General features: G+C 42.5%; 1 protein-coding gene across 12 annotated transcripts in view; it reads right to left on the reverse strand.

The window, feature by feature from the left end:
- Nucleotides 1-27,558, reverse strand: part of arb2a (ARB2 cotranscriptional regulator A) — a 771,898-nt gene that overhangs the window by 198,046 nt on the left and 546,294 nt on the right. For all 12 annotated transcript variants that reach the window (XM_068029690.1, XM_068029694.1, XM_068029691.1 and 9 more), the window contains one exon: nt 22,963-23,047. In XM_068029690.1, coding sequence (XP_067885791.1) covers nt 22,963-23,047 — 85 coding nt within the window. The remainder of the gene's footprint in view (nt 1-22,962; nt 23,048-27,558) is intronic.

The raw sequence follows: 27,558 nt of genomic DNA on the forward strand, positions 1-27,558 counted from the left end.
TGGGGCAATGCCAATTTTACTAAACTGAGGAGTGATTTAGTGAAGGCGAACTGGAAACAGCTACTTGAAGGTAAATCAGTGTCAGAGCAATGGGAGGCATTCGAAGGGGAGGTTCAAGGGGTTCAGAGTAAACATGTTCCCACAAAGAAAAAGGGTGAGGCGGCCAAATCTAGAGCCCCATGGATGTCAAGGAGCTTACAGGGTAAGATAAGGCAGAAAAGGAAAGCTTATGTCCGACACCGAGAGCTCAATACTACAGAAAGCCATATAAGTGATAAGGTTAGTACTACTAAAGTGTGATTTTTAAAATTAGTGTAATTTATTAAAGGACTTTAGATTGTACTGGGTAGTGTTCGAGGTCGAACAAGGCCCCTAGAGCAATCAGTATTTTTTAAATTAAAGGGAGTGACTAAGTAATCTAAAGGCAAGTCATGGCAGGAGAGCTCGCACCAGTGATGTGCACCTTCTGCGCTATATGGGAAATCAGGGATGCTTCCAGTGTCCCTAACGACCGTGTGCAGGAAGTGTATCCATCTGCAGCTATTGGCTACCCGCATTACGGAGCTGACGCTGCGGGTGGATTCTGTTATGGTAGATTGGGGAACTTTACTAAAAGGGTTGACAGTGTTTAGGCAATGGATAATATTTAAAGAATGTGTGCGTGAATTACAATAATTATCCATTCCTGTCTGGCGCAAAAAAACCGGAAAAGGTGGCTCAACAGTGGCTTACCAAAGAAATTAGGGATAGTATTAGATTCAACGAGGAGGCATATAAAATTGCCAGAAAAAGCAACAAATCTGAGGATTGGGAGCAGTTTAGAATTCAGCAAAGGAGGACAAAGAGGTTGATTAAACGGGGGAAAATAGAGTATGAGAGTAAACTTGCGGGGAACATAAAAGCTGACTGTAAAAGCTTCTATAAATATGTGAAGAGAAAAAGGTTAGTGAAGACAAATGTAGGTCCCTTACAGTCAGAAACGGGGGAAATTATAAGGGGGAACAAAGAAATGGCAGAACAATTAAACACATACTTTGGTTCTGTCTTCACAAAGGAGGACACAAATAACATACCAGAAATGTTCGGGAACCAAAGATCTAATGAAAGGGAGGAACTGAAGGAAATCAGTATTAGTTAAAAACAGTGCTAGGGAAATTAATGGGGTTAAAGGCTGACAAATCCCCAGGACCTGATAATCTACATCCCAGAGTACTAAAGGAAGTGGCCCTGGAAATAGTGGATGCATTGGTGGTCATGTTCCAAAATTCTTTAGACTCTGGAGCAGTTCCTACAGATTGGAGGGTGGCAAATGTAACACCACTATTTAAAAAAGGAGGGAGAGAAAAAACAGGGAATTGCAGACCAGTTAGCCTTCCATCAGTAATGGGGAAAATGCTAGAGTCTATTATAAAGGATGTGATAGCAGAACAACCTAGAAAGCATAAATGGGATTGGGCAAAGTCAGCATGGGTTTATGGAAGGGAAGTCATGCTTAACAAATTTACTGGAGTTTTTTTGAGGATGTAACTAGTAGAATAGATAAGGGAGAACCAGTGGATGTGGAGTATTTGGATTTTCAGAAGGCTTTTGATCAGGTCCCACACAAGAGGTTAGTGTGCAAAATTAAAGCACATGGGATTGGAGGTAATATACTGGCATGGATTGAGAATTGGTTGACAGACAGGAAACAGAGAGTAGGAATAAACGAGTCTTTTTCCGGGTGACAGGCAGTGACTAGAGGGGTACCGCAGGGATCAGTGCTTGGGCCCCAGCTATCCACAATATCGATTAATAACTTGGGTGAGGGAACTAAATGTACCATTTCCAAGCTTGAAGACAAGACAAAGCTGGGGGGCAATGTGAACTGTGAGGAGGATGCAAAGAGGCTCCAATGTGATTTGGACAAGTTGGATGAGCGGGCAAATGCAGTATAATGTGGATAAATGTGAGGTTATCCACTTTGGTTGTAAAAACAGAAAGGCAGATTATCTGAATGGTGGGAAAGGGGGAGGTGCAACGAGACCTGGGTGTTCTTGTACACCAGTCGCTGAAAGCAAGCATACAGGTGCAGCAAGCAATTAGGAAGGCGAATGGCATGTTGGCCTTCATTGCAAGAGGATTTGAGTATAGGACCAAGGATGTCTTACTGCAGTTATGGCCTTGGTGAGACCACATGTGGAGTATTGTGTGCAGTTTTGGTCTCCTTATCTGAGGAAGGATGTTCTTGCCTTGGAGAGAGTGCAAAGAAGATTTACTAGGCTGATTCCTGGGATGGCAGGATTGACGTATGAGGAGAAATTGGGTCGACTAGGCCTATATTCACTAGAGTTTAGATGAATGAGAGGGGATCGCATAGAAACCTATAAAATTCTAATAGGACTGGACAGGCTAGATGCAGGGAGGATGTTCCCGATCCTCAGAGGATGGTGAACCTGTGGAATTCACTATCGCAGAAAGCAGTGGAGCCAAGTCATTAAATATATTCAAGAAGGTGACAGATATATTTCTTAATGCCAAAGGGATCAAGGAATATGGGGAGAAAATGGGAACAGGGTACTGAATAAGGCGATCAGCCATGATCTTTTTTGAATGGCGGAGAAGGCTCGAAGGGCCGAATGGCCTACTCATGCTCCCATTTTCTATGTTTCTATGAGTATAGGAAGTGGAGGGGTGAAATCAAAAAGGAAATTAGGAAAGCAAAGAGAAGGCATGAAGGAATATTGGCAAGCAAAATCAAGGTGACCCCAAAGATGTTTTATCAATACATTACAAGTAAGAGGATAACTAAGGAAAGAGTAGGGTCTATAAAAGATCATAAATCTATGCAATCTATGTGTCAAGACGGAAGATGTTGGTATGGTTCTTAATGAATACTTTGAGTCTGTCTTCACAAAAGAGTGGGATGATGCAGATATTGTAGTTAAGGAAGAGAAGTTTGAAGTATTGGATGTGATAAACATAAGAAAGGGGAAGTATTAATGGGATAAGCATCACTGAAAGTTGATAAATCACCAGGGCCGGAAGAAATGTACCCCAGGCTGTTAAAAGAACCGAGAGAGGAAATAGCGGAAGGTTTGACCATCATTTTCAAGTCCTCATTGGATACAGGTGTGGTGCTGGTGGACTGGAGAACTGCTAACGTTGTACCTCTGTTTAAAAAGGGAGCGAGGAATAGACCGAAAATTACAGGTCAGTCAGTCTAACCTCAGTCGTGGGCAAATTATTGGAATTTATTCTGAGGGACAGGATAAACTAGTCAGTCTATGATTCAACCCTTTGTTCAACTTCAGAAACAGCTGGTGAGGGGCAAAGAAGGGCTCAGTGCACTGCAGGGAAGCAAAGAAAAAAGGGTGCATGATTTCACTGTTCAGCTAATCCGACCCATCAAGCAGAGATGTAAATAAGGACAGAAAAACTGGTAGGTTATCATGGTAGAAAACCCCAATAAAGTATCTCTTGAGCCACATGAAAAAAGGTGGTCCTGAATTTTCCCAGTTCATTGGAGACAGCTGGGAGGCAGGAGGGAAGGCAATATGGTGGGGGAGGCACGGGAGGGGAGCCTGACATCTTTCTGCCACCATGGCATATTGCCAGTGGCGGGAATCTTACCAGTGCTGCTGCAATGGCCAATTGAGGGGTGATGCTGCCTCAGAACTGGCCACCGCTAATGGTGGCACTTCTGAAGCTGCTGAGCTGACAGTCCTCTGATTGGGCTCGCAGCTCTTGGCAGGGAGAGGGTCATCCTCAATTGGATGGTGGTTCCGGTGCGGTATTGTCCGTTAGCAGCAAAATGGCACCCCGGGGTCCTGCTGCCCACTGGAGCATAGTCACCTCCCATATTCAGCCTCAGCGGCAGGACTTCCAGTTCCTCCGAAACATTCAGCCTGTGACATTGGCAGAGTGCAATCTCTCTCACCCGTGAAACACCAGACTTGTGCAAGCAAGAAGGTCAATGACCTAATGAGAAAGACAAGAAGAGAGCTGCCGTCTTTTTCTCTTGGGCACCTTGTTTACACCCTCTAGGTGTCTAATTCTTTAAACTGAAACTTGTGTGGCCATCTCCTGTCACAAACCTGACGTGCATACTTTTTCTTAAAAATGTAGTAAATCCGTTAACACTATTGCCCTCACCTAATGAATGCAATCTTGTTTTGGGAAAACTGGCTCATAATGTCTGTGAAAGTCAGGTGACTAAAAGCAGCACTGCAGATATAAAAGAGCTAATCCTGTACAAGAAGCAGGCAATCAAACTCCTGGGGAGACACTCAGTTCTCGCTGTGGGAGGTGGAGAGACAAATGAGTCTGTGCAAGGTATAGGTTAACTGGTGCAAATCTTGAAATTTACCAGCTGCAGCACTTTAAACCACCAAGCTGGCAGAAAAACCCTGACCTTTCACTGTTTCCTTAATCTTTCTGGAGGTTGTTCACACATTCTTACCTTGTGTGCTCTTTACCTGCAGCTCTAGCGCTGCAGCTGTGGGTGCCGGAAGATGATTTGGAAGATGACAATGAAGATGAAAGGGAGGCTTTTCATCGATGATGATAATGATGAAAAGGAGACTTAAGAGTAATTTGATCTGGACCTTGCTCCAAATGCCGCTGCCTCAGCCCCATTAATATTATCCTCTGTGTCACTCACTTTTTCAATTTCATGCAAATGCCCAGACACATTCACCCATGGAAATGTAGGCTGTATATGTGAGGAGGTCCTACTGGGTGGTTCACAAAGCTCCAGGGGGCAGGAGGAGTGGGGAGTGGATGTCCAGCAGACTCCGATCTTGTGAGTCCTGCCTGAAAGGAAGAACGTTTAAGGAACATAAAGCAATGTGCAAGCACTGAAGTCACCCCTCAGGATGTGCAGCAAATGACGGATATGACGCCCGGGTCTGCAGCCTTCATATAGGATAAGATTATGACAGCATTTATCACATTGCAGATATCAGTGAAACATGTGGCAGCTTCACTGTAGTCTGTGACTGCCCCAACTCAAAAGTGGGCCAGGACAAGTTGGAAACTGCAGCCCAAGTCCTGTGGAAAAAAAAACAGCATACAGAATTGATGGTAACTGAACTGTGTGACATAGCTGGCAATTGGTTGGGAGGCAGGATAGACAGCAGCAATCAAAGGGAATGTTCTGTGATTGCAAGGATGTGACAATTGGTGTTTCCCAAGGATTTATAGGAGCTTCAAGCTTTTCATTATATATACAAGTGACTTGGATGAAAGAATAGAGAATTGTATATCCAAGTTTACAGATGACACTAAGTTACGAGGCACAGTAAGTTTGTAGATGGGAGCATGGAGTTACAAAGTGACCTAGACACAGTGTTACGACCAAGGCAGGAGAAGTGCACGGTCTTTTCTAGTTTCACTTCTCCACACGTCACAACATATATTTGAAATGTTTACCCAGTTACCGATACGGTCAATCACATACTCTACTCTTTATCCCAGAATAAAATGCACCAACCAGGTTTCTTTAATTAATAAAATTATCAGCTTATTACAAAGAAAAGACTTATCCAATAATGAAGCAAAGCATTAACACAGAGATTAAAATATAAAAGTTCCCTTTTAAAATACCCCACACACAAACTCTCACACACACTGAAAAAATAAAGAAATTCTCTGCAGAGGCCTTTTACATAAAAAAAAATGCAAAAAATACTTTGGCCAAATACTTGCTAATTCTTGAAGAAAAAAGGAGAAGATATGGAAGGACGTCAGTTATCCCATTTGGTCTGGCATCTGGGTAATTGGAGATGGGTCACTGGGATCTTTTTTGGAGCAGTTTGTTCTGTAGATGTCGATAATTAGTCTGGTAGGCTTTCCAGTAGAAATGTGGCATCAGGGGTTTCAGTTATCACACTCAGGATGCGCAGGGATTTTTCAAAGAGGTAGAGAAAGAGGAGCTGACACATTCGATTTCTCTGGGTCTCTTAGAGAGCTGCAGGAAAGATGAGCTGGGGGTTTTCTTTTTCCAGCAGGCTACAAAACCAACTGCTTTTCAACACTGTCCACATCCCAACAGAACCAAAACAATATCTCAGAAGCAAAACCAATTCCTGACTCTTATAAATCTTGAGATGTCACTTCTCTGTAAACATCTTCCCCAAGTCACCAAGTTTTCTGTTGTTTATTTATCTTAAGGCATGTGATATCCAGTAAAAGGTTGTTTTCAAACACATCTCAAGTGTCCTTTCAGTGAACTTTCAACAACAAAACAAAGTCCAGCATCAATGAAATCTTCAGCCTACCAAAATGAATCCATTTCCACAACTTAAATACGAGTCCTCAAAAAAATTTAAAAATGGAAGTACTTTCATCCCAACAGTGACAAGAAAATGGGCAAATTGATGCCAGCTGGTGTCCAATGTGGAGAAGTGTGAGGATCCGAGAAAGAAAAATAGGAATACTTTCTTAACGATGACAGATTAGGCGTTGTGGTGTAGCATATGGATTTGGGCGTACATGTACAAAGAGCACTAAAAGTTGGTACATGGGTACAAAAAGTAATAAAAAAAAGAGAATGGAATTCTGACCCTTATCTCACAGGAGTCAGAATACGAAAGTGAGAAAGTGATACTTCAGTTGTATGGAACCTTGGTCGGACTGCATCTGGAGTATTGCATTGAGTTTTGGGCACTGTACCTCAGGAAAGATACTGGCCTTGGAGGGGGATAGATCACAGATTTACCAGAATGATACACTGTTTAAAGAATTAATTATGCAGCCAGGTCGCATACACTTGGTTTGTATTTCCTTGAGATTCAAACAGTTGACTTCATCGAGGTGTTTAAAATGATAAAGTGATTTGACAGGGTAGATCGAGAGAAACAATTTCCTCTGGTGGGGTGATCCAGAATAAAGGGGCATAATCTTAAAATTAAACCTATTAGGAGCGAAAACAGGAAGCATTTTATCACACAAAATGCTGGTGATATCTGGACCTTTCCCCCCAAAAGGCAATGGATGCTGGGTCAATTGAAATTTTGAAGACTGTGATTTGAATTTGATGAGGTGAGGATATGAAGGGATATGGAGCAAAGGTGATTAAATGGGGATGAGGTACAGTTCTAAGTACTGCATTCTGGACTTCTGGTACTTAGGGCTAGGTTACAGACCAGATTCTTTCAGGGCTTGCAGCATCTGGCAGGAACCATTAGTTCTGCCAGTGGAGTGCAGTAATTTAAAACTGTTTAATATCAGGCATACCACAGTGACCCGAGAGCATCTAATCCCATAGTGTATATTTTCCTATAGACATTTCAGATCTGTATATTTTTATTGAAAAAAATCCAGGCAATTTTACTTTAACTGATACAAACATGTGAATGTTCACACAATAGCAAAATGAAATGGGTGCTTGACATAATTTCAAAATCTCGTAGTGACAGACAAGAATGTTAGAGGTTTAATTCTCTGCAATGGAAAGTTGATCATCTGTGCATAGTTTTACATGAACTCTTAAATGAAGCTGTTGTACACAAAGCTTCATGGGCATTGAAACAGAACGGAATAAAAAACACAGGGAGTAACACCTCAAAGTCAGAGGTCACTGAAGATTTTGGCAAATCTCAACAGACATTGCGTCAGATTAAACAAGGAGAGATTGCCCTCCAACCTCAACTTGTTAAGACCCTTAAATCTCAGTGACCTCGCTGAACATACTACTGTTTCATATGTGATGCTAGCTTCACTAATTATTGTCCCATGGTGCACTAGGGCCAGGCAGGTTGCTTGCAGATTGAGATGAAAAACCTAATCGTTGATAGCAAACCTGCATGGAGTTTAAAAAAAATATATATAAAATGCATAAAAAGTTCTGTAATTCAAATTCAGAATGGAACAAGGGACTTTTAAAAATTCACTAATGCTGATAGAGTACTGAACACATTCTGAGCTACCAAAGGCTGCAACAGCATAAAAAATTCTGAATATACTTGCCAATAGAATCTTGACTATGTCAAAGCATTTGGAGATTATTTAAAAATAACTACTACAGATCTCAAAGTTGCATTTATGAAACTGCTGTCCAGGTCTTACGAGTACTTCATGAGTGCAAGAAGATATTCCAACCGAGAGGTATCAACTGCATATGTTATTGGTGCAGCTGCAATTGCATAAAAGAACATAGTTTTTTGTAACTAGTGGAAGAAGTCATCTATGAATATGAAGCAAACAAAAAGTGGTAGCATCCGAGAGGTAGTAGTAAATAAACCAGTAATCTTACATTGTACAGGATTCAGTAAATCATATTGCGTCAAAGAGATAAAGCAGGGATTTCAAGAAATAGCAAGATAACATGATAATTCTTCAGTACAATAATGATGACTACCCTAAGCCAGCTTAGAATTACAATACACAACAAATTAAATCTAAATCTACCAGCTTTTAGCAGTTCCTACACTGCTTCAACAAATTTGCACCAGTTTACTTTTCTGTTTGTGCACAGCTATAATGGGGATAATTTTACCAGGCCCTTGGAGGCAGGTTTGGAGGCGGGGGGGTGGTGGTGGCATGGTGGGCAAGGAAAATTAGAAAAAATGATGTTGGACAGGAATGCCGATTTGGTCCCCCTTCTCCCGTTTTTCCTGGACGCGGCTTCTGTGCGCTGACGGCAACTCACCCAGCAGCAACGGGAAGCCAGTTGAGATTGTTAATGAAGCAATTAGCAGGCTTTTTCCAGGGGCAATGGAATTTTACCAGTGGTACATCGCACCCACAGTGTCTGCAGCTCGTCAGCTCACAGGAGGCGAGTGCACAGTGGAAGATTGGGGCACCATGAAAATAATATTCAATTTGTACGTTAAAGGTGCAAATCGGCAAGCCTGAGGTCAAACACAGACATAGGCTTGATATTGCATGATTATCTTTTGGATACTACTGTCATGGATCGTGCTGATGATGCAGAAGTGATTGCTATTTCCTCTGGCTGTTCCGGGCCTCCATTTCGTCCCGCCTCTTGTGTCCCATTCACCTCAGCAGCACTCTCATTGAAGACAGTGAAGGCTGCCGGCCACCCTTTTAATTGCGTGTTTGCTGAATTGCCCTCCCACCTCCTCAGCCTGCCTGCCGTCTCTAATTGGATGGCGATCCCAGAGGCACCCTCTTAATTGGATGCCTCCCGAAAGACTGTACCTGTAGTCCCTCTGATGCTGCGATCATGTTCGCAATGCAAAAATGGTCCCAGTGTCCAGAAAAAAATCCAAGGTTGGAAAATTCATCCCCATGTTACAAACTGAAACTTTCTGCTATGGCTAATAATTTAGGTTAAAACTGAGATAGACCAAGGCATATCCAATATTAAGACAGGCAGGGACAGAATGGGTGGGGGGCAGTTTTGTGGTCCAGAAACCCAAAAGAACAGGCTTCCCTCAAGTCCTGCCAAATGTAATGGGGGAATGAGATGAGGGAGGGGAAAGCAGGGGTCAGGGATGGCATCGATGATGAGGCTGGAGAGTTTGGGAGGCAGATAAATGCGGCGGGGGCCAAGAGAGATAGAGGGTGGAGGCAGGGGTACATTGATGGGGGGAGTTTGCAGAGACCGGGGAAAAGCAATAGGATGGTTAGAAAGGAGGGGAGAAGATCACACTGGACCCATGGAGAATTGGTGGGGTAATGCCCAAGAGATGATCTCAGACTGTGGAAGACATTGGAAGGAGAATATAGCACGTGGGGTTGTGGGGGGGGGGGGGGGTCCAATCGCTGGGGAGGTTAACAGGCTAGCTTGAGGGGACTGGGGAAGCACTCCTGCTCCTCCTGCCCATAAGCAGTTTTGGAAAGGCACTTACCTGTTCCATGCCGTCCTTGTCTTCCTTTAGCTGCTAGGTTTCCCAAGGAACAGGAAACTCAGCAGTCAGCGTTAAAGCGGGAACAGGGAAAGAAATCAGAGGATGAAGCCTCATTAAAATATTTAAATGAGCGACCTGCTTCCTGGGAGTGGGTTGGTCACGGGCCCTCGTCCCACTCCTGTTAAGAACAGAAATGGGAGGGCTCGAGGGGGGCTGGTTTCAGATTTAAAAAAAATTTTACTTCCCACCTGACCCAAACCCACCCATTTTTTGTGGTTAAAATTCCCTCCTTTAGTTATGAGGAGAGACTGGTGGAAATGTATTAAAGGGAGTCTTTTCTCTGAGTGGCCATCAGGGAGGCTGGAAGTGGGTAAGTATGAGATTGCCTCTTGCTTCTTTGGTCCACCGCTCAATCTGCCTAGCTTCCGGTGCAAGGGCTTCAACATCCTGTGCTGCTTGCTCATCTCCCTCCTCCACGTCCTCCTCTTCGGGGACAAGGGCACAGTCATGTCATTGTCATGCAAGGTTCTTCGGGGACAAGGGCACAGTCATGTCATTGTCATGCAAGGCCTCCTCCCTCTCTGCAGTGCTCGATTGTGCAGATCACAGCAGACCACAATGATATGTGAAACCCTCACTGGGTCATACAGCAGGGCTCCATCAGATCGATTTAGGCAATAGGTTCTCATCTTCAGTAGCCCAATAACCTGTTCATGGTCGATCGGGTTGAGCCATGGCAAGTGTTGTACCTCTCCTCCGCTGCATTGTGAGGGTTCCTCACCGGCTTCAGTAGACACATCTTCAATGGATAGCCGTGTCCCCGAGAATCCATACCTGAAGGCGAGCGAGGGGCTTGAAAAGCTGTGGCACCTGGGACTCAAAGTATGTAGGGGTCATGCCTGCTTTCCAGGAAGCGGGCACACATCTGCAGGAATTGCTTTTGGTGATCACTGAACGTTCATTGAATGGAAGCTCTTCCTGTTGATGAAAGCAGCTGGCTGGTCCATTGGAGCCTTGATGGCTACTTGTGTACAATCTATCTTGCATCAGGAGGAATCCAGCGATGGCCCCAAATCCAATGGCCCTCTTGGTCTGACTGTCATGTTCGGTCCAGTAGTGCACATTTTTGCCGGCCCTCTTGAACAGGGCATTAGTCAACAGCCTGATGCATGTGAGACTCCACACATGTCCCCGGTGGATCCTTGGAATGATCCAAATGCGTACAAGTTTAGTGCGACTGTGATCTTCAGGGCCACTGGCATAGGGCGATCCCCGAATCCCATACATTGCAACTCGTCTAGCAGCAATACGCATAAGTCAGTGACAGCCTTGCTGGAGAGGCGTAGTCTCTGCTGACAATTGAGCTCAGACATTTGGAGGTAGTTGATTAGAGTCCGATACACACTCTGGCACAGGTGGGCCCTTCTTGGAATGGCTGGCTGCTGTTCTTGTCGTGGAGCTTCATGGGCAGGTGCAGCTGCCTCCTGGCCCTCCCTCCCTCCCCCCCGTCGGAGGTGCCACATCATGCCACAGGGGTCCAAAAAGACAGGATGTAAGAGACCCATGCCAGGTGACCTACAGAGTGCTGTCGAAGCAGAGACGACCCTGACTTGGCAACTGAGCTTTTACGACTTCTCCCGGCAGAATCCCTGATGGCCCTCAGTGCCCACCTTTGCTGATAGCGGACTTGCTCAGCCAGCAGCATGGGCAATCAAACATCTCACCCAATAGTTTGGACACCCAATATAGCCATCCAGCTCCCCCCTTGCAGAGCACCCGAGACTCTGAACCCCCCTTGCAGAGCACCAGAGAACCTTACCCCCTTGCAGAGCACCCGAGAACCTGACCCCCCCCCCCACTTGAAGAGCACCCCCTTGCAGAGCGCACAGCATTGCAGGCCGACAATGGCCTCCGCAACCCCCTCTTCCCCTATGCAGTGCTGGACATGGTTGCCTAACTGTCATGGCACTGAAGCCTTGCCTCAATGCTGCCAGCTTTTAATGGTCGGGAAACTGAAGGCACGTGAGGGACACCCACCGTCCACTTGATCCCAAGCCCCCCATTGAATGGTGATGAATATATTAAATGTAAATGCATTAAAAGTATGTGTTCAGAAATTTAAATTACATTCCTGTTGCAGCGGAGTGGCGATGCCGCCTTGGTGCTTTCCCGTTGCTTACTAAATCTGGAATGGAGGCCATGACACCAGATTTCTGGGTGGACACTGCCGATGTGATTCTCCGTTCCGCATGGCACCATTCCCGCTCCAAACAGCTACATTAAATTCAGCCCAGGATTTTTAGCACATTGAATGCCCTACCAGCAATAGTGAAGCAGTAAATATTTGAAAAACAATCCATTTTTTAAGTAGTCAAAAGCTAGGAATAGTGACGGTTCAATAAGATTTACCGGTCCATGTGTACTGATCACTAAAATGTAGCAGTCAGGTACAAAAAAAAATCAAAAAGGCTAATAGAATGTTCTCATTTCTCACTTGAGGGCTAGAATATAAAGGGGAAGAAGTTTTGCTACAGCTATACAAAGCCCTGATCAGATTGTGTAAAGTTTTGGACATGGCACCTTAGAAAAGATATGTTGGCCTTGGAGTGCAGCACAGGTTTGCCTAAATGTTACCAGTGCTGTAAGGGTTAAAGTAAGAGTAGGGATTGCATAAACTAGGCTTGCATTCCCTGGAATATAGAAGGTTTAGGAATGATTGGAATGAGGCTTTTAGGATTTTGAATGGAATGAATAAATTAGAAAGAGGGAAACTTTTTAAGCTGGTGAGGAAGTCTAGGAGAAGCAGACATAATGTTAAAACCAGAGCCCAGTCATTCAGTGGAGAAGTTAGGAAACATTCCTTCACACAGAAGATGATAGAAGTGTGGAACTCTCCCCACAAAATGAAGTCGATGCTAGCTAAATTAAGAATTTTAAATCTGAGATTGACTGGGCTGGATTTTACCAGCCCCCCAACATCCAGGGAAGGGCCTGGAAAATACCTCTGGGAGAGGCCCGCCACAGGCCTCAACACCGGGAAGGCCCCACCCCATATTACCAGTGGCGGCAAGGCCTCGTGGAGGGCCCCCTCACTGCATGGTGACAGGAAACTGATTTCAATATGGAAATCAACATTAATGAATTAATTAATACTTACCTCGTCGCGACGGCCATCCTGCTCCGATATTCCGGCCGGTTGCCAGAACTCCCGCGTCTTTGGATCTCCGTTCTGAGATCTAAGACAAACACTGGTGAGGAGGGGGGGGAGGAGTTAAGTTTTCAAGGTGGGTGGGAGCAGGGAAAAGTCTTGCGATTGGTGGAGGGGGGATGGTGGGAAGCAGTTGAAGGTGAAAGTGAATTAAGTTCAGGAGGGAAAGGTCAGGATTGGAAAATAATGTTTTTTTTTGGGTGGGGGGGGGGAAAAGAGGGCAATCAATAAAGTCTTTAGTTTTGGGGTGGTGGGAGAGGGGCTTTATTCATTTATTACATTTCTTAAATAAAAATTTATAGTTATTGTTCCCTTAAACATGTAACTTAACTGTAAGGGCTGGAAGCCTTTTAAAAATGGCGCTGGACGCCACTGCCGGAGCGCCCGCCCCCTCCACATCATTGGGGGTGGGCGTTCCGCCCCCTCCATGTAAATGAGCCACCGCGCTAAATATCACATCAGCTCTGCAGTGCACATCTTGATCATGCGCCACGCCATTTTTGAAGCCCGCCGCTGAGATCGACGGTGAGCTAGAAAAATTCATCCCATGTTCTAAAGAATATAAGTAATTTGACAAACAATATTACAAGAAGCACATGTTCCATATATAACCAATAGGTGTTTAAGAGTGGTATCATTCAAACGCATGTTATCCTCAAGTTGCTCCACACGTGAGGCCAAAGTTCCAAAATGCCAGCAATGGCATATGCCCTTTAATATTGCCAGGATGTAACATGGTAATAAAACATTAACATAACTGCAGAGCATGTTCTACATGAGGAGCAATGTGTGCTTATACAGCACATTTAATGTAGAAAAATGCCCCATGGCACTATACAGAGGAGTAATCAGACAAAAACTGACTCAAAGACAAAGAAGGATATATTAGGAGAGGCAGCCAACAGCTTGGTAAAGAAGTGGATTTTTTTTCTTATTCGTTTCATGGGATCTGGGCATTGCTGGCTAAGCCAGCATTTGTTTCCCATCCCAAATTGCCCTTCTAGGCGGTAGATTCCTGGTTTGGCAGGTGCTGTTGAAGGAGGCGTGATGAGTTGCGGCAGTGTACCTTGTATATGGTACACATTGCTGCTACAGGGCGCTGGTGGTGGAGGGACTGAATGTTTAAGATATTCGATCGGGTGGCAATCTGTTGTATGTTTGGTCAGTCTGCTACCGTTTTGTATATTTGGTAAGTCTTGCTAGGAGAGACTACTGTGTCTTCAGTAATTTTAACATTAAAATATTAACTATATATAGCTTTACATACGTCTGTATGACTTCTCTGAAGCCATGCTGCTTCTCATTCAAGTCTCTCTCACGTGATCTTACATTTTGGTGGAAGGTATTCCTCACACTGTCTCAAACATTAACCCTTTACATACTACCCCATCTTACCCCAAGCCTCTGATATCACAGATTCAATCTGTCAGGGGGCTTCACAACTCTCCCTGGTCGTGTTGCAAGACTAGGAAAATCAGTAGTCTTTCTCTGAACTCTTGTTTCTGGACTTGGACAGCCTTCATTGAGGTTTGTAGTACCTGGTGCTTTCTGAATTTCAGGTTCAACATCAGGTTTGTCCAAATATATGACTGATTGATCAATAGAAATAAGATATCTCCTGTTTCTTCTTATAGTACCTTCTGAAGTACGTACTAAATAAGATTTCTGCTGATTCTCATCTCTTTGGAGGTTTACTCCTTCTCTGCCTTGGTCTTGTACCCATACCTTTTCTTCTTCCATCAAGGCTCCTGGTACAATATTTCCTGCGATAATTATAAGCTTGCTGCTTTCGCTAAGACTTATCGCTGTCTTGAACTCTGATAATCCTGGACTTCAAGACCAGGAAGTAATTTTTTGGGTATGATGGGAAGTTGTGTTTGGAGCTTCCTTCCCATCAACAATTTTGATGTTGCTCATCCACATTGTAATGGAGCAGATTTATAGTTTAGGAGATAAAAGCAAAATACTGCAGATGCTGGAAATCTGAAATAAAGTAAAGAAGTTTAGTTTAGGAGTGCTGTTTGAAAATCTTCATTCTTTAACATTGCTTTGATAGTTCTGACTCCTCTTTCAACTTCACAATTAGACTGAGGATATTGAGGGGAACTTGTAAGATGTACAAATCCACAGTTTTCCACAAAGTGTGTAGTTGTTTGCAAATTGTGGTCCATTATCAGAAACTGTCTGGTCAAGCATGCCATATGTTGCAAAGACCTCTGTTAAAGCTTGAAATACTTTCTCAGTAGTTTTGTACAAATGTTTGACTTCAATCCACCTTGAAAGATAGTTGATGACAATCATGTAAGATTTTCCATTAAACATGAATAGATCCAACCCTAGACGTTCCCAGTCTGGTTGGGAATTGGGTCGAGAAAAGGGGTTCCCTCTGATCCTGTCTGTGCACTACACTTACCTGGCAATTAGAAAACATTTCTTCTATATCTCGCGATATTTCTGGCCACCATACGGATGACTGAGCCTGTGCTCTGCATTTTGTTATACTCATGTGGCCTTGGTGTATTTTCTCCAAGATATCTACCCAGAGAGAGAGAGTCCGGAATCACCAGCCTCCCATCATATACTAGCAAATCATCCATAATAGTGAAGGGCCTTCTGTGTTCGAAGATTTTCATCATCTTACCACTGGGACACTGCTGCAGCCAATGCGACCTAATTGAATGGTGGAGCAGCCTCGATGGGCTGAATGGCCTGCTCCTGCTCCTATGTCTTGTGTTTCTAACCTTGCGTAGAATATTGGCGGATACAGATGCATTCCTCATCTTGCATCTGAGCAAGACGAATTTCTTAGAGCGTTTTTGAGCTTGCTGGCCATTGTGATGCAGTGAACTGAGAATATAACTCAATGTCATTAATAAAGTTAACATCCTGTTGTGTAGGATGGTCAACAGTAGCTCTGGACAATGCATTTGTTGTCGTTTGTTGCTTGGTCTGCATGTATACCGTTTCGTACGTGAATCTCAAGCCTCAACCGGAATCTCTGGATTGTCGGATGCATCCTAGCGAGTTCCTTTTCACCAAGTAAGGAAACTAGGGGTTTGTGGTCTGTCTCTATGACGACCTTTAAGCTGATAACAATCTGAACTTCTCACAAGCCCACGAGAGCTTCTTTTTCTGTGACGGGTACTTGTCTCAGTGTCAGACAATGCTCGAGATGTAAAACAAACTGGTCTTACACATCCATTTGGTTGTTCTTCCAAAAGGACTGCCCCTAACCCTGTAGATGAGGCGTCTGCTGCAATTGTGGTCGGTCGTGAAGGGTTATAATGCACTAAGATATCTGGCAAAATCAGCATCTCCTTGATCCTTTAAAATGCTTTCTCCTGATGTGCATCCCAACACCATCCTTGAGCTTTCCTTAATAGTTGTCTTAAGGGTTCAGTAACTTGCGCTAGATTGGGTAAAAACTTTGCCAACTGATTAATCATTTCATGGAATCGTTGAAGATCTTGGACACAGTCGGAAGTGGGAATTCATTAATGGCTCTCGTCTTTTGCAAGTCTGCCATTATGCCCTTGCTACTGTTGCAAAAGTGATATATTTTTTAAAACAAAAAAAACTCTTAAAGGCATTTATGGTTAAACTGAATAAATGTTGGACCAGGTTTTTGTTGTGAAAGTGATTTTTTCCTTTAAAAAATATTTAACAAAAAAAAACAGAATCACTTTCATAGCACGCCTATCAATGTGTCCTAAGAAATGAATAGACTTTTTTGAGAATTCACACTTTTCAAGTGTCAGGCCTTCTTCGTGTAGATGATTCAAAACCGGTCTAACCCTCAGGTGTTCAATGGATTCACCATGGACGAAGATGTCGTTCATATGGCATATTACTCTTTTAAGGCCCTGTAGAATGTTCGACATAGTTCTTTGGAATATTTCCAGTGCTGATGTTATATCAAATGGTAAACGATTAAAACAAAATCTTCCGAATGGAGTAATGAAAGTTCTCAATAACCTTGAATTTTTATCCAATGAAATTTACCAAAAGCCACTATTTGCATTCAGCTTTGTGAACATGGTACTTTTGGATAACTTTGCCAAGCTTTTGTCTACTGGGGACATCAGATGAACTTCTCTTGCCACAGCTTTATTAAGTTGAGTTAAGTCTACACAAATTTGAAAAGTACTGTTAAGTTTAGGAACTGGAACCATTCCCAAACAACACTCTGTAGGTTCAATGACAGGAGAAATGACTCCCAGCCTGGTCATCTCTCCTAGCTGAGGTTGGACTTGCTTAATTAGTGGGTATGGTATCCTCCTAGGCGTGAAAAGACATACAGGTTTAGCATTGGTTCGCAATGTAATACTATATTCAGTCTTGAGTCTTCTTAGACCAGTAAATAATTTCGGAAAGTCTTTTTGGAAGTGACTTCTTGTTGTTGCAACTTCTTGTTGCTTAACTTCATCTACTTTTCTTATATGAAGGTGACAAGCTCTTCTAAAGAGAGAAAATTCTTGATTCTGTAGAACAGTGTTTCCAAAATCAGCTTTCCCTTGTACTGGAGTGTAGCCTGTAGCTCTCCCTTGACTTTCAGTTCAATCCCTCCTGGGCCATGTAACTGGGTTTCTGTTGGTTGCAGGCAGTGTGTTGATAACCACGGTTTGTTGTCTGATAAGAATTTTCTCTCTTTAGAAGAGCTTGTATTGACCTTCATTGTATAAGAAAAGTGGATGAAGTAAAGCAACAAGAATCCAGGAGTCACTTCCAAAAAAACTGTTTCACTTGCTCCAGTGTTCAGTTTAAAATTGGTGATATGCTCATTGACATATCTGCAGACCAGAATGCCTGATTAGGGTTATTGATCTCACCAAGAAACTTTTCAGATTTCTCTCCCGATGGAGATGGTTCAACTTCATTAATGGCTCTATGCGTGAAGACGCATAGAACTTTAGAACTTGTGGGAGTACAAAATTGTACTTTGGCACATCTTCCCAAAATCGCCTACTTTCTTAAAGTGAAAGCATTCTGCTTTGTTTGCAGGACACTGCTCACACATGTGGGTCTTTTTAGCACCATAGTGCTGGCAGGGTTTCATGGCACCTTGTATTCCCCGTCCCCCAGTGTACCTTCTTTTCTGGTGCTTCTTTTACAGCCGTATGCTTAAGGAATTGTATGGTCGCAGAACCAACCTCTGTTCTGCTCCCAGACCTCTGCTTGTCTCACCAGCTGTATTGCTTTGTCAAGGGGAGATCTTCCTTCAACTGCAATAAATCTATAGGGATTCATCAGCAATACCTACTATAATGCGGTCTCATTAATTCTGCTTTTAGGTCTCCAGATTCACATCCTTCAGCTAGTCTGTCAGTGAAGAGTTTTCTTCCTGATTCCCATTGACTTCAATTTGGCTAGGGGTCCTTGATGCCACATTTGGTCAAATACTGCCTTGATATCAAGGGCAAATCGCTCTCACCTTACCTGTTGAGTTCAGCTCTTTTGTCCATGTTTGGATAAAGGCTGTAATGAGGTCAGGAGCAGAGTGGCCCTGGCGGAACCCAAACTGAGCAGGTTGTTGCTGTTTAAGAGGCCCTTGTTGGCACTGTCAACGACACCTTCCATCACTTTGCTGATGATCGACAGTAGACTGATGGGGCAGTGACTGGCCAGATTGGATTTGCCCTGCTTTTTGTGCACAGGCAATTTCCACATTGTCGGGTAGATGCCATTGTTGTAGACGTACTGGAAATGCTTGGCTAGGGGCATGGCTAATTCTGCAGCACAAGTCTTCAGTAGTACAGCCGGGATGTTTTCAGGACCCATTGCCTTTGCTTGATATCTCGTAGAGTGAATCAAATTGGCTGGAGACTGGCATCAGTGATGCTGGGTACCTCAGGAGGAGGCCGAGATGGATCATCCACTCGGCATTTTTGGCTGAAGATGGTCGCAAATGCTCCAACTTTTCCTTTTGCACTGATGTGCTGGGCTCCTCCATCATTAAGGAGGGCCCTAAAGAAAGAGGGGGAAGAGTTTAGGGAGAGAATTCCAGATGGTGGGGGCTGGACAGCTGAAGGCACTGCCACCAATGATGGGGTGAAGGGAGGGGAGAACAAGATGCTAATTGGAGGAATGGAGGGTTTCCGGTTTGAGATGGGGGTGAAGTGACTATAGGAACGGAGGAGGCAAGCACAGAAAGTGAATTGTTTTGATTTATTCATTGTATTACATTAATATAAACTATTTCTACTAATCAAAAGGAAACATTTTCTTGTTATTTTGAAATATTGCCAATATAGTAAGTATATTTCACTGTAAATGAAGTGTACCAAAGTCTGGATCAATTTTTCAAGCTGCAATATAGGCCGGTATTAATACCACCCCCCAAAAAGCAGGTTAGTGGTGGGGTGGGGCGGGGAGGGCGTAAAATGGATTGGGAGGCTCGGGGGGGCCCTTCCACACTTACTCCCGCCTCCGCCATTTTACGCGGGGCGGTGGTGGCGAAAACCGGCTCGTCTGCCCCAGGTCAATCAAGGCCCTTAAGTGGACAGTTAACGGCCACTTAAGTGCCTCCAACCGTCACCACGTGGATTTTACCCTTGGCTAGTCGGGTGGCCCAGGCCTGAGAAAAGCCACCTGACAAAACACTGTGCCAAACGGAGGGCTGCCCTCGATGCCCCAACCATCCCCAAAATGCCCCCGCCCCCCAATCGACAAACTTTGCCTCGCCAAGGCCCGACCTATCACCCCTGACAAGGCCCCTAAAACATACCTTTTCCTGGGGCTGTCCTTCCTCCTCTTCTTGAAGCTGGGTTGCAGTCCCAGCAATGGCCACTGCTCCCAGTGGCACTGCTGGGACTAAGAGCTGCCGGTCCGCTGATTGGTCGGCAGCTCCATTAGGCGGGATTTCCTGCCTCAATGAGGTGTAAGTCCCACATCAGACAAATTAAAGGCCTGGGGATTTTTCAGTCGGTGGACGGCTCCCGTCGGATGAAGGTAAAATTCAGCTCAAAATCTGGTAGATTTAATTTCATTCTACAGTAGCTGACACAGTAGAATTTTTTCATATAATTGAAAAATGAACTTGTGTGCATCTGTCAGCATCTCAGAGTATCTTGGCGATCAGCTGATTAATTGTAGGAAAATTTATTGACAGGGTGAGTTGTATCTTCATTATCAGCTGTCCACAGTAGGTTTGAAATATAAAGTAAAGATTGAAGTTTTTGGTAGAGTATGTTTTGATATTTAAACATGGGAAAATAATGCAGAGTACTCTACACACCTGCCGCCAACTGCAGTAGGACTAACAATTAAAATGTAAAGCGTATAGAAAAGCTTTGAGATGTAACTGTGTGAGCATCAGATGTGGAACTCAAAGAGATTTACAATAAACTCTGACTTCAGTATTTTAAATCACGATCTAAAATTATTCAATATATATATATATATACACTCTCTAAGCAAACAGCAGCAGGCAGAGACATTGTACACTACCCAGCAGTGACAGATCAACCAGAGCACATTAGCCTCTTAAGTAATCACATTACTAAACCATCCTTGTAGCCTTGGTGATATTTCCAATCAATCAGTTTCAGTGAAAAATAAGAATTGCATTGGTGGACAAGCATCTTATGAAAGTTGCTGCAAAATGCTTTGAGGACAGCTATAATATTATACATGGAATTTTCATTAATATTCTTGAAATCACTCAAAGCAAATTTCAGCTTCATGTGACTTGGGTTAATACTTCGGTTCAGTTGGTCATCGGTCAGTTTTAATTCACTCAGGTTTAAATTTGGATGCTTTGTGACGTAACATTATGTTGAAATAGATTAGCCTTCATATTGTATCATCCATTTTCTAAATTTAGAAAATGCACATTTCTTTTTTGCTTCAGACCAAAATACATGATCGAATACGTACATGAAGCCCTGAATGGAACAATAACAATGAGCAGACGGCTGCAAGAATTGATTGGTGGGACGTGGGGAGGGGGAACTTAATGGTGAGATCTTAAACCTACGGTCAGCTGAGTAATGACAACTTTTAAAAATTATTTCATGGGATGTGGGCATCACTGGCAAGGTCAACATTTATTGCCAATTCCTACATGCCCTTGACTACTGAATGGCTTGCTAGGCCATTTCAGAGGGCAGTTAAGAGTCAACCACATTGCTGTGTAGGCCAGACCAGGTAAGGACAGCAGATTTTCTTCCCTAAAGGACATTAGTGAACCAGATGAGTTTTTATGACAATTGATAGTTTCATGACACCATTACTGAGACTAGCTTTCAATTCCAGATTTGTTTTTATTAATTAATTGAATTTAAATTTCACCTGCTGCCATGGTGGGATTTGAACCCATGCCTCCAGGGCATTAGCTTGGTCCTCTGGATTACTAGTTCAGAGACATTACCACTACGCCACCATCTCCCTTAATGAGTTGACTGTACTGGTAAGTACTGTTGTTAATAGAATAGCGTTTTTCAGCATCCTGAAGTAGTTTCAGGTTGTTCCAGGACTCTCTGCATATTTCAATTTTCTGTGGATTGTTTTAATGATCTTTCCAAGCTTTGCCTGAGCTACAAACATCTACACTTTGTAGTACTGGAATTCAAATTTCAGTTGTCTCCCACACAACATGTGGCAATTTTGCACTAGGATTTTAACATTTGCAACTTGGCAACTATCAGCAAAATTGGGCAACACTAAAAGCTAAAAATTAAGTTAATGTGACAAACCTCCTCAGATAACAGCAAACTGAGAATGCCTCAGTACCTTTAAATTTCAATTTCATACAATAAATAAAGAAATAAGTTTTTACAAGAATAATTTTAGGCCAATATCTGCCTTTTTGCAGTGAATAGGTTTTATTTCATCTCAATATTACTCTGTTCTATTTGGATGTAGATTTTTGGTGCAGAAAATACTGAAATGTTCTTCCTCGAATTTTGTCATGAAGTCTTTTCAATCCACTTGAACAGGCAGAAAGAGCCTTGGTTCAACATCTCAATCAAAAGACAGCAGCTACAACAACATAGCACTTCCTCAGCACTGCACTGAGGTGCCAGCCTATATTGTGTACATAAATGTTGGAGTACAGCTAGCAACCGACAACCTTCTGACTTAGACGTGAGTGTTATCAACTGAACCAATCGGTTATGAAATATTAACAGGATAAGTTTTAAATATCAAGATTTTTAAAATTGTTGCAGTAAGATGAACTTTAGTCTCTTGGCTAATTATCCAACTTTTTAAAAGACCAGAGAAGTACCATTTACTTCTTAAACCTCTGCTTAAAAGCTGTTACTCCAAATTTCAGTCTTGCATACCTGAGTGAGTATCCCTGTCCAAAGAAAAACTTGGAAGCCAACAACTGTTCTGATTTTCAGGGAATGCATATTTTCTACCAGCTGATGAGAGCAATGCTGGTGCCAGGGGAAGGATGACCACAAGTTTCAGTGGGATTAAAATTCTGCAGGGATTCTCCCGATTGTCTGGATCAACTTCAGCAGAGGATCTGCAGAAATCTTCATGGTTTTCAAAGAATTCGTCCAAAATTATGGTGGATGATTGGGAGAATGCTCGTGGAAATTCAAACAGTTACATTTGCCCATTCACTTGCTGATTTGTCCTAAAGTACATTCTACTGTATTGCCATGTAATCAATACATTATTGTACCATTATTGATATCATATGCTTTGCCCCATCCTTATGTTCCATTTTAGTGACATTATGAATAATGGTGGAATGTGAGCGACACCACCCATTAATGCTGTGAGTGAAGCACATGTTGAGGATCTTAACCTGGGGGAGTTCCACAGAAAATCTAGTCACATGGCTACCTTTACTTAGCAGTTTTAGATCACAAAATAACAAGATGTAATAGAAGCATCAATATGTTTACTGAAACATCTCTTTTCCAACCTTTAAAATTACATGCCAATTTTTGTCTCTAAGGAAACAATAAATCTGTCCACACTTTCTGAAAAGAATAACTGAAGTACCTGCAGAGACTCGTGGGCAGTCTGGTAGCATGAACTCTACTGGTGCGTCCAATGGTTCAGAGCTTGACACCCAGTTGCGGCAGTGCTGGAACACAAAATAAAAGGTGAATGTTTAGGCTATGTAAATGTATTTGAACAAAAAATAGAACATTTCTTTCCATCTAAAATTCAGCCTCGGTTTAGGGCTAATTTAGGAACTACATTATCTAAAGTTTAGGTCATACAAAGTCATTTATCCAATAAGCTCACCCTGGGTACAAATTGAAGAATTCTATGGTCATAAATAAAGACAGTGTCAACTTTCTTTGACAGGAGTCAATTTGAAAATGCCTACAGTACATCAACTGCTTCTGTCTTTAAGTGCATGATGTTAATTTTGAAAATCAAAGGTAAACAGAAAAAAAAATAGTGGGCCCAGACAAAATGTAAATAATCAATGGAAAATATTATACAATATAATCTGGATTTGACCCAGAACACAGGTACAGAATATAATGCAGGGCAAGTTGCATGATTTAAAAGTTAGCCAAACCAATTCAGCTATCTCATACACTGACATTATTAGCACTGCTTAAACCAAAACTGATGTTCTAAATTTTACTATTGAATTATTGAACATAGCTCTTCAAATTACACAGCACTTATTTTAACCAATTTTTACTGAAGCCAGCAGCTCAGCAACAAGTGAATACATTTGTTTATCTGCCTTATTAGTAATCATCCTAGTTTGACAGAGCAATGCATTCACAGAAAAAGTGAAAGATTTGAAATCCATTTCCAAGCAATGACATGAAATACAGGCTTTGAACAAGGCCAACATTTTGTTTGGTTCCTCAGCATTGATGCTTATGAATAAATAAAAAATTACAACTGTGGCTATTTATATAGAGGATCACAATTCAATTTTTACATAGTGTCCCAGTTTTGTAAATTTAGTTTAAAACATTTTCAGATCATGTTGGTAACAGGCTAATCTCCAATCAAACAAGATAACTGTGTAAAATTTCAACGCTATATACCACGAAAACTCTTATTGTGAAATCTGACTACAAGCTATTCCACATTAAAATGCTACACAAATAGAGAGGCACTTATGTGCAGTTGAGCAACATGAAACAAAGCTTCATATTATGCCCCATATAAATTCAGAACCACTAAGATATGAAAATTATTAAGGAGTGGGATAAATGGTACTTGAAAATGTACAAAACATTCTGATTCTGTACATCAGTACAAATACTCAAAGTAAAAATTTTCCACTTCCTAGGTACCCATCTTGATAACTTTCTAATTATGAATGAATTGCTTTCCCAATTTAGTAAGCAAAATTCAAAATAAAGAAATGGTTACTTTTCAGCAGTTTATGTAGTTTTGGCTAAGAATAAAGCTTCATAAGCTTGCTGTGTGGAAATGGAAATGGGTTCAAATTATTTTAAAACAATAATGCCCCAAAAATAGTTTTGATGATTTCTAATATCTCCCACGTAAAGATTTTTTTTCCCCTTGGCAATTGCTAAAACTGCTGGATGTATTGGGAATTTGCATTTTTTTATGAATTGCTAGTCCCAAAGAAATGACTGTTCAAGGCACTAACTGTCAAGTGTTTGGGAGATGTTTTCTGTTCAGGTACAGACAACCACCAATTAGATCCAGATTATTCATGGTTTAAAAAAGACCATAGAAAGGGGCAAGTGTCACACAACATACAAACACACAAATTAGGAGCAGGAGTAGGCCAGTTGGCCCCTCGAGTCTGCTCCGCCATTCAATAAGATCATGGCTGATCTGATTGTAACTTTGACTCCACATTCCCACCTATCCCTGATAACCTTTCACCTCCTTGTTTATCAAGAATCTATCCAACTCTGCCTTAAAAATATTTAAAGATTCTGGAAACATTTTTCACTGAGAGGGTGGTTGGAATCTGGAACACACTGCCTGAAGGGGTGGCAGAGGCAGGAACCCTCACAACATTTAAGAAGTATTCAGCTGACCACTTGAAATGCCACAGCATACAAGGCTACGGGCCAAGTGCGGGAAGATGGGATTAGATTGGATAGGTCCTTGATGGTCGGCGCAGGCGTATTGGGCCAAAGGGCCTGTTTCTGTGCTGTATAACTCGATGACTCTATGTTAAGATAACTGGCCTGCAGTTTCCTGCTTTCTGTCTCCCTCTCTTTTTGAGTAAGGGAGTTACATTCTCTATTTTCCAAACTTAATGGAACCTTCCCTGAATCTAGGGAATTTTGGAAAATTAAAACCAACGCATCTGTTCAATATTCAGTGTATTAACACCTAATCTGTACTAATGCTTTGTCTTTCAACACACCATTAACATATTGTTTGCCTTTGCTCAGTGACCTTTTGGTCAGCTATGTGGCCTGGTCCAATCTCGACCTCCTTTGTTATCTCTTGCCCCACCCCCACCTCACCTACTTATAACCTGTGACTTTTCTAATATTTGTTAGTTCCGAAGAAGGGTCATTGACCCGAAACGTTAACTCTGCTTCTCTTTTCACAGATGCTGCCAGACCTGCTGAGTGGTTCCAGCATTTCTTGTTTTTGCATCAACTATCTCACTAGACACTTGTTTTAGGACGACGTCCATCAGGACCTGGAGACTTGTCAGCCCGCAGCTCCAACAATGTGCTCAGTACCGCTTCCCTGATGATTGTAAATTTTCAGGAGTTCCTCCCTCCCTTCTATTTTCTGGTTTACAGCTATTTCTGGGATGTTACTTGTATCCTCTATAGTGAAGAACAATGCAAAATACCTGTGAAATACAAGTGAAAGATTTGTGTAGTGTGTTAATTGTCTTGCATGTTCAGATAACTTCAACTTTTACATGGTTAAAGTAACCAAACCAGCTTCATAATAGTATTTATTACAGACAGTACATATTCATAAACATTAGGCTACTCGTTATTTTCTTAGCTGTGTGAATGATTCTTTTACTTCAAATTTAGCACTGTTAGAAATAAATATTTGCATTTTTTTCTTTTTCATTCTTTCAAAGGAATTTAATTATTGCTCATTAAGGATTCAGGAATTGCCACTTTCAACATTGAAGCTTGAATATTCTGTGAGGGCTTGATATCTTCGTCCACCTGATATCACAAAGGCTCACCCCAGCATAGTTTCCAGGGTCAAGTTAACTTGAAAGCTGAGGGCAAGATCCGGGTGTTAGAAATGCCTCTTATCGGGAACTGTTTGGGAATGGGAAATAATGTGATGTTGCAGCTTAAACAAGCCACAGCACAAAATGTCATTTCGAATAAAGCAAAGACATTTCTGAATCAAATAATGCTACAGGGTACAGAATTCCCTGCTTTGTGGATGCCAATGCTGAACCAGTGCTCCGGGAAGTTCGACTGATGAGAAAGGCCTGGAATGAAAAGAAAACTCCAAGGAATGATGCAGCAGTTAAGTGGAAGTTGGTACCCGTGGCAGTCAGTGCAAATTCAACCAACCAATGCATGCAAAGAGTTTAATGGCTTTTCCAGGTCAGGTAAAGTAGGAGAGCCAGCCACACCTTTCAAGAATACACTGTACTAGGCATGCCTGCCACTTCCAATCACCTCCCTTTCGATTTTTTGCTTGAATAGCTTACTATCAATGCCAATGAGGTAAGGCAGTGGACTTTCCAGCCTCAGCTTTCACCTGTAAGTGTTCCTTCACTTAAATCTTTATAAGCACTAATCCGAATACTTACCTGAATGTAGAGCTGAAAGGAACGCCTCCACAGCAGTCCCAAAGAACACTGTCAGCTCATGCTCAACCCGCTCCTGACTGTTTCCACACTCCCATCCCCTCCCAGAGCTACCTGGGGGACACAATTGGCATCTCAGCAACCTAGATTTGGTATCCGCTCTGCCGACCAGCTGCCAGTCCAATTCTGATTGGGGCTACCTATGCTGGCGCAGTTCGTGCTCACTGTTAACCAATTTCTCCCCCTTTAAATCCACTTGTGCCTTTACTGCAGCAGCTCTATACAGGCAAAAACTCAGCTAATGATGGTATAATGGATCATAACCCATGTCCCTCACACACCTGTTTGAAAATCATGTGGTAAAATCCAGGCTAGTATTTACTTTCCATTAGAAAGCATTCCTTGATTGCTTGTCAATTTCTAAACCAGGAGTTATGGTCAGCTATGACTGCTTGTCCTGTTATTTCTTTGCTGAACACACTGATGCAGCATAGTCTTCGTCAATCAGAATTCAGCAGCAATGATAAGACTAACTTTGTTTTTTACCTGACAAATGAGCTCAGATGGCATGGCAACTAGAGGAAAGTAAGAAGTTGCATTTATATTGTGCCTTTCACAACCTCGGGATGTCCCGAAGTGCTTTACGCCAATTGATATACTGTTGTAATAAAGGGAAAAATAACAGCAATGTTCACACAGCATAGCCCCACGTACAGCAATATGGTAACGTCCAGATAATCTTTTTTTAAGTGATGTTGGTTGAGGTAAAGAACTTACCTGCTCATCGTCAAATAGTGTCATACCCAACAAAGTAGACAGGCCCTTGGCTAATGTCTCATCTGAAAGGCAGCACCACTGACAGTGCAGCAATCCCTCAGTACACCACT

Source organism: Heterodontus francisci, chromosome 4, assembly GCF_036365525.1.
Source record: "Heterodontus francisci isolate sHetFra1 chromosome 4, sHetFra1.hap1, whole genome shotgun sequence".
Lineage (NCBI taxonomy): Eukaryota > Metazoa > Chordata > Chondrichthyes > Heterodontiformes > Heterodontidae > Heterodontus > Heterodontus francisci.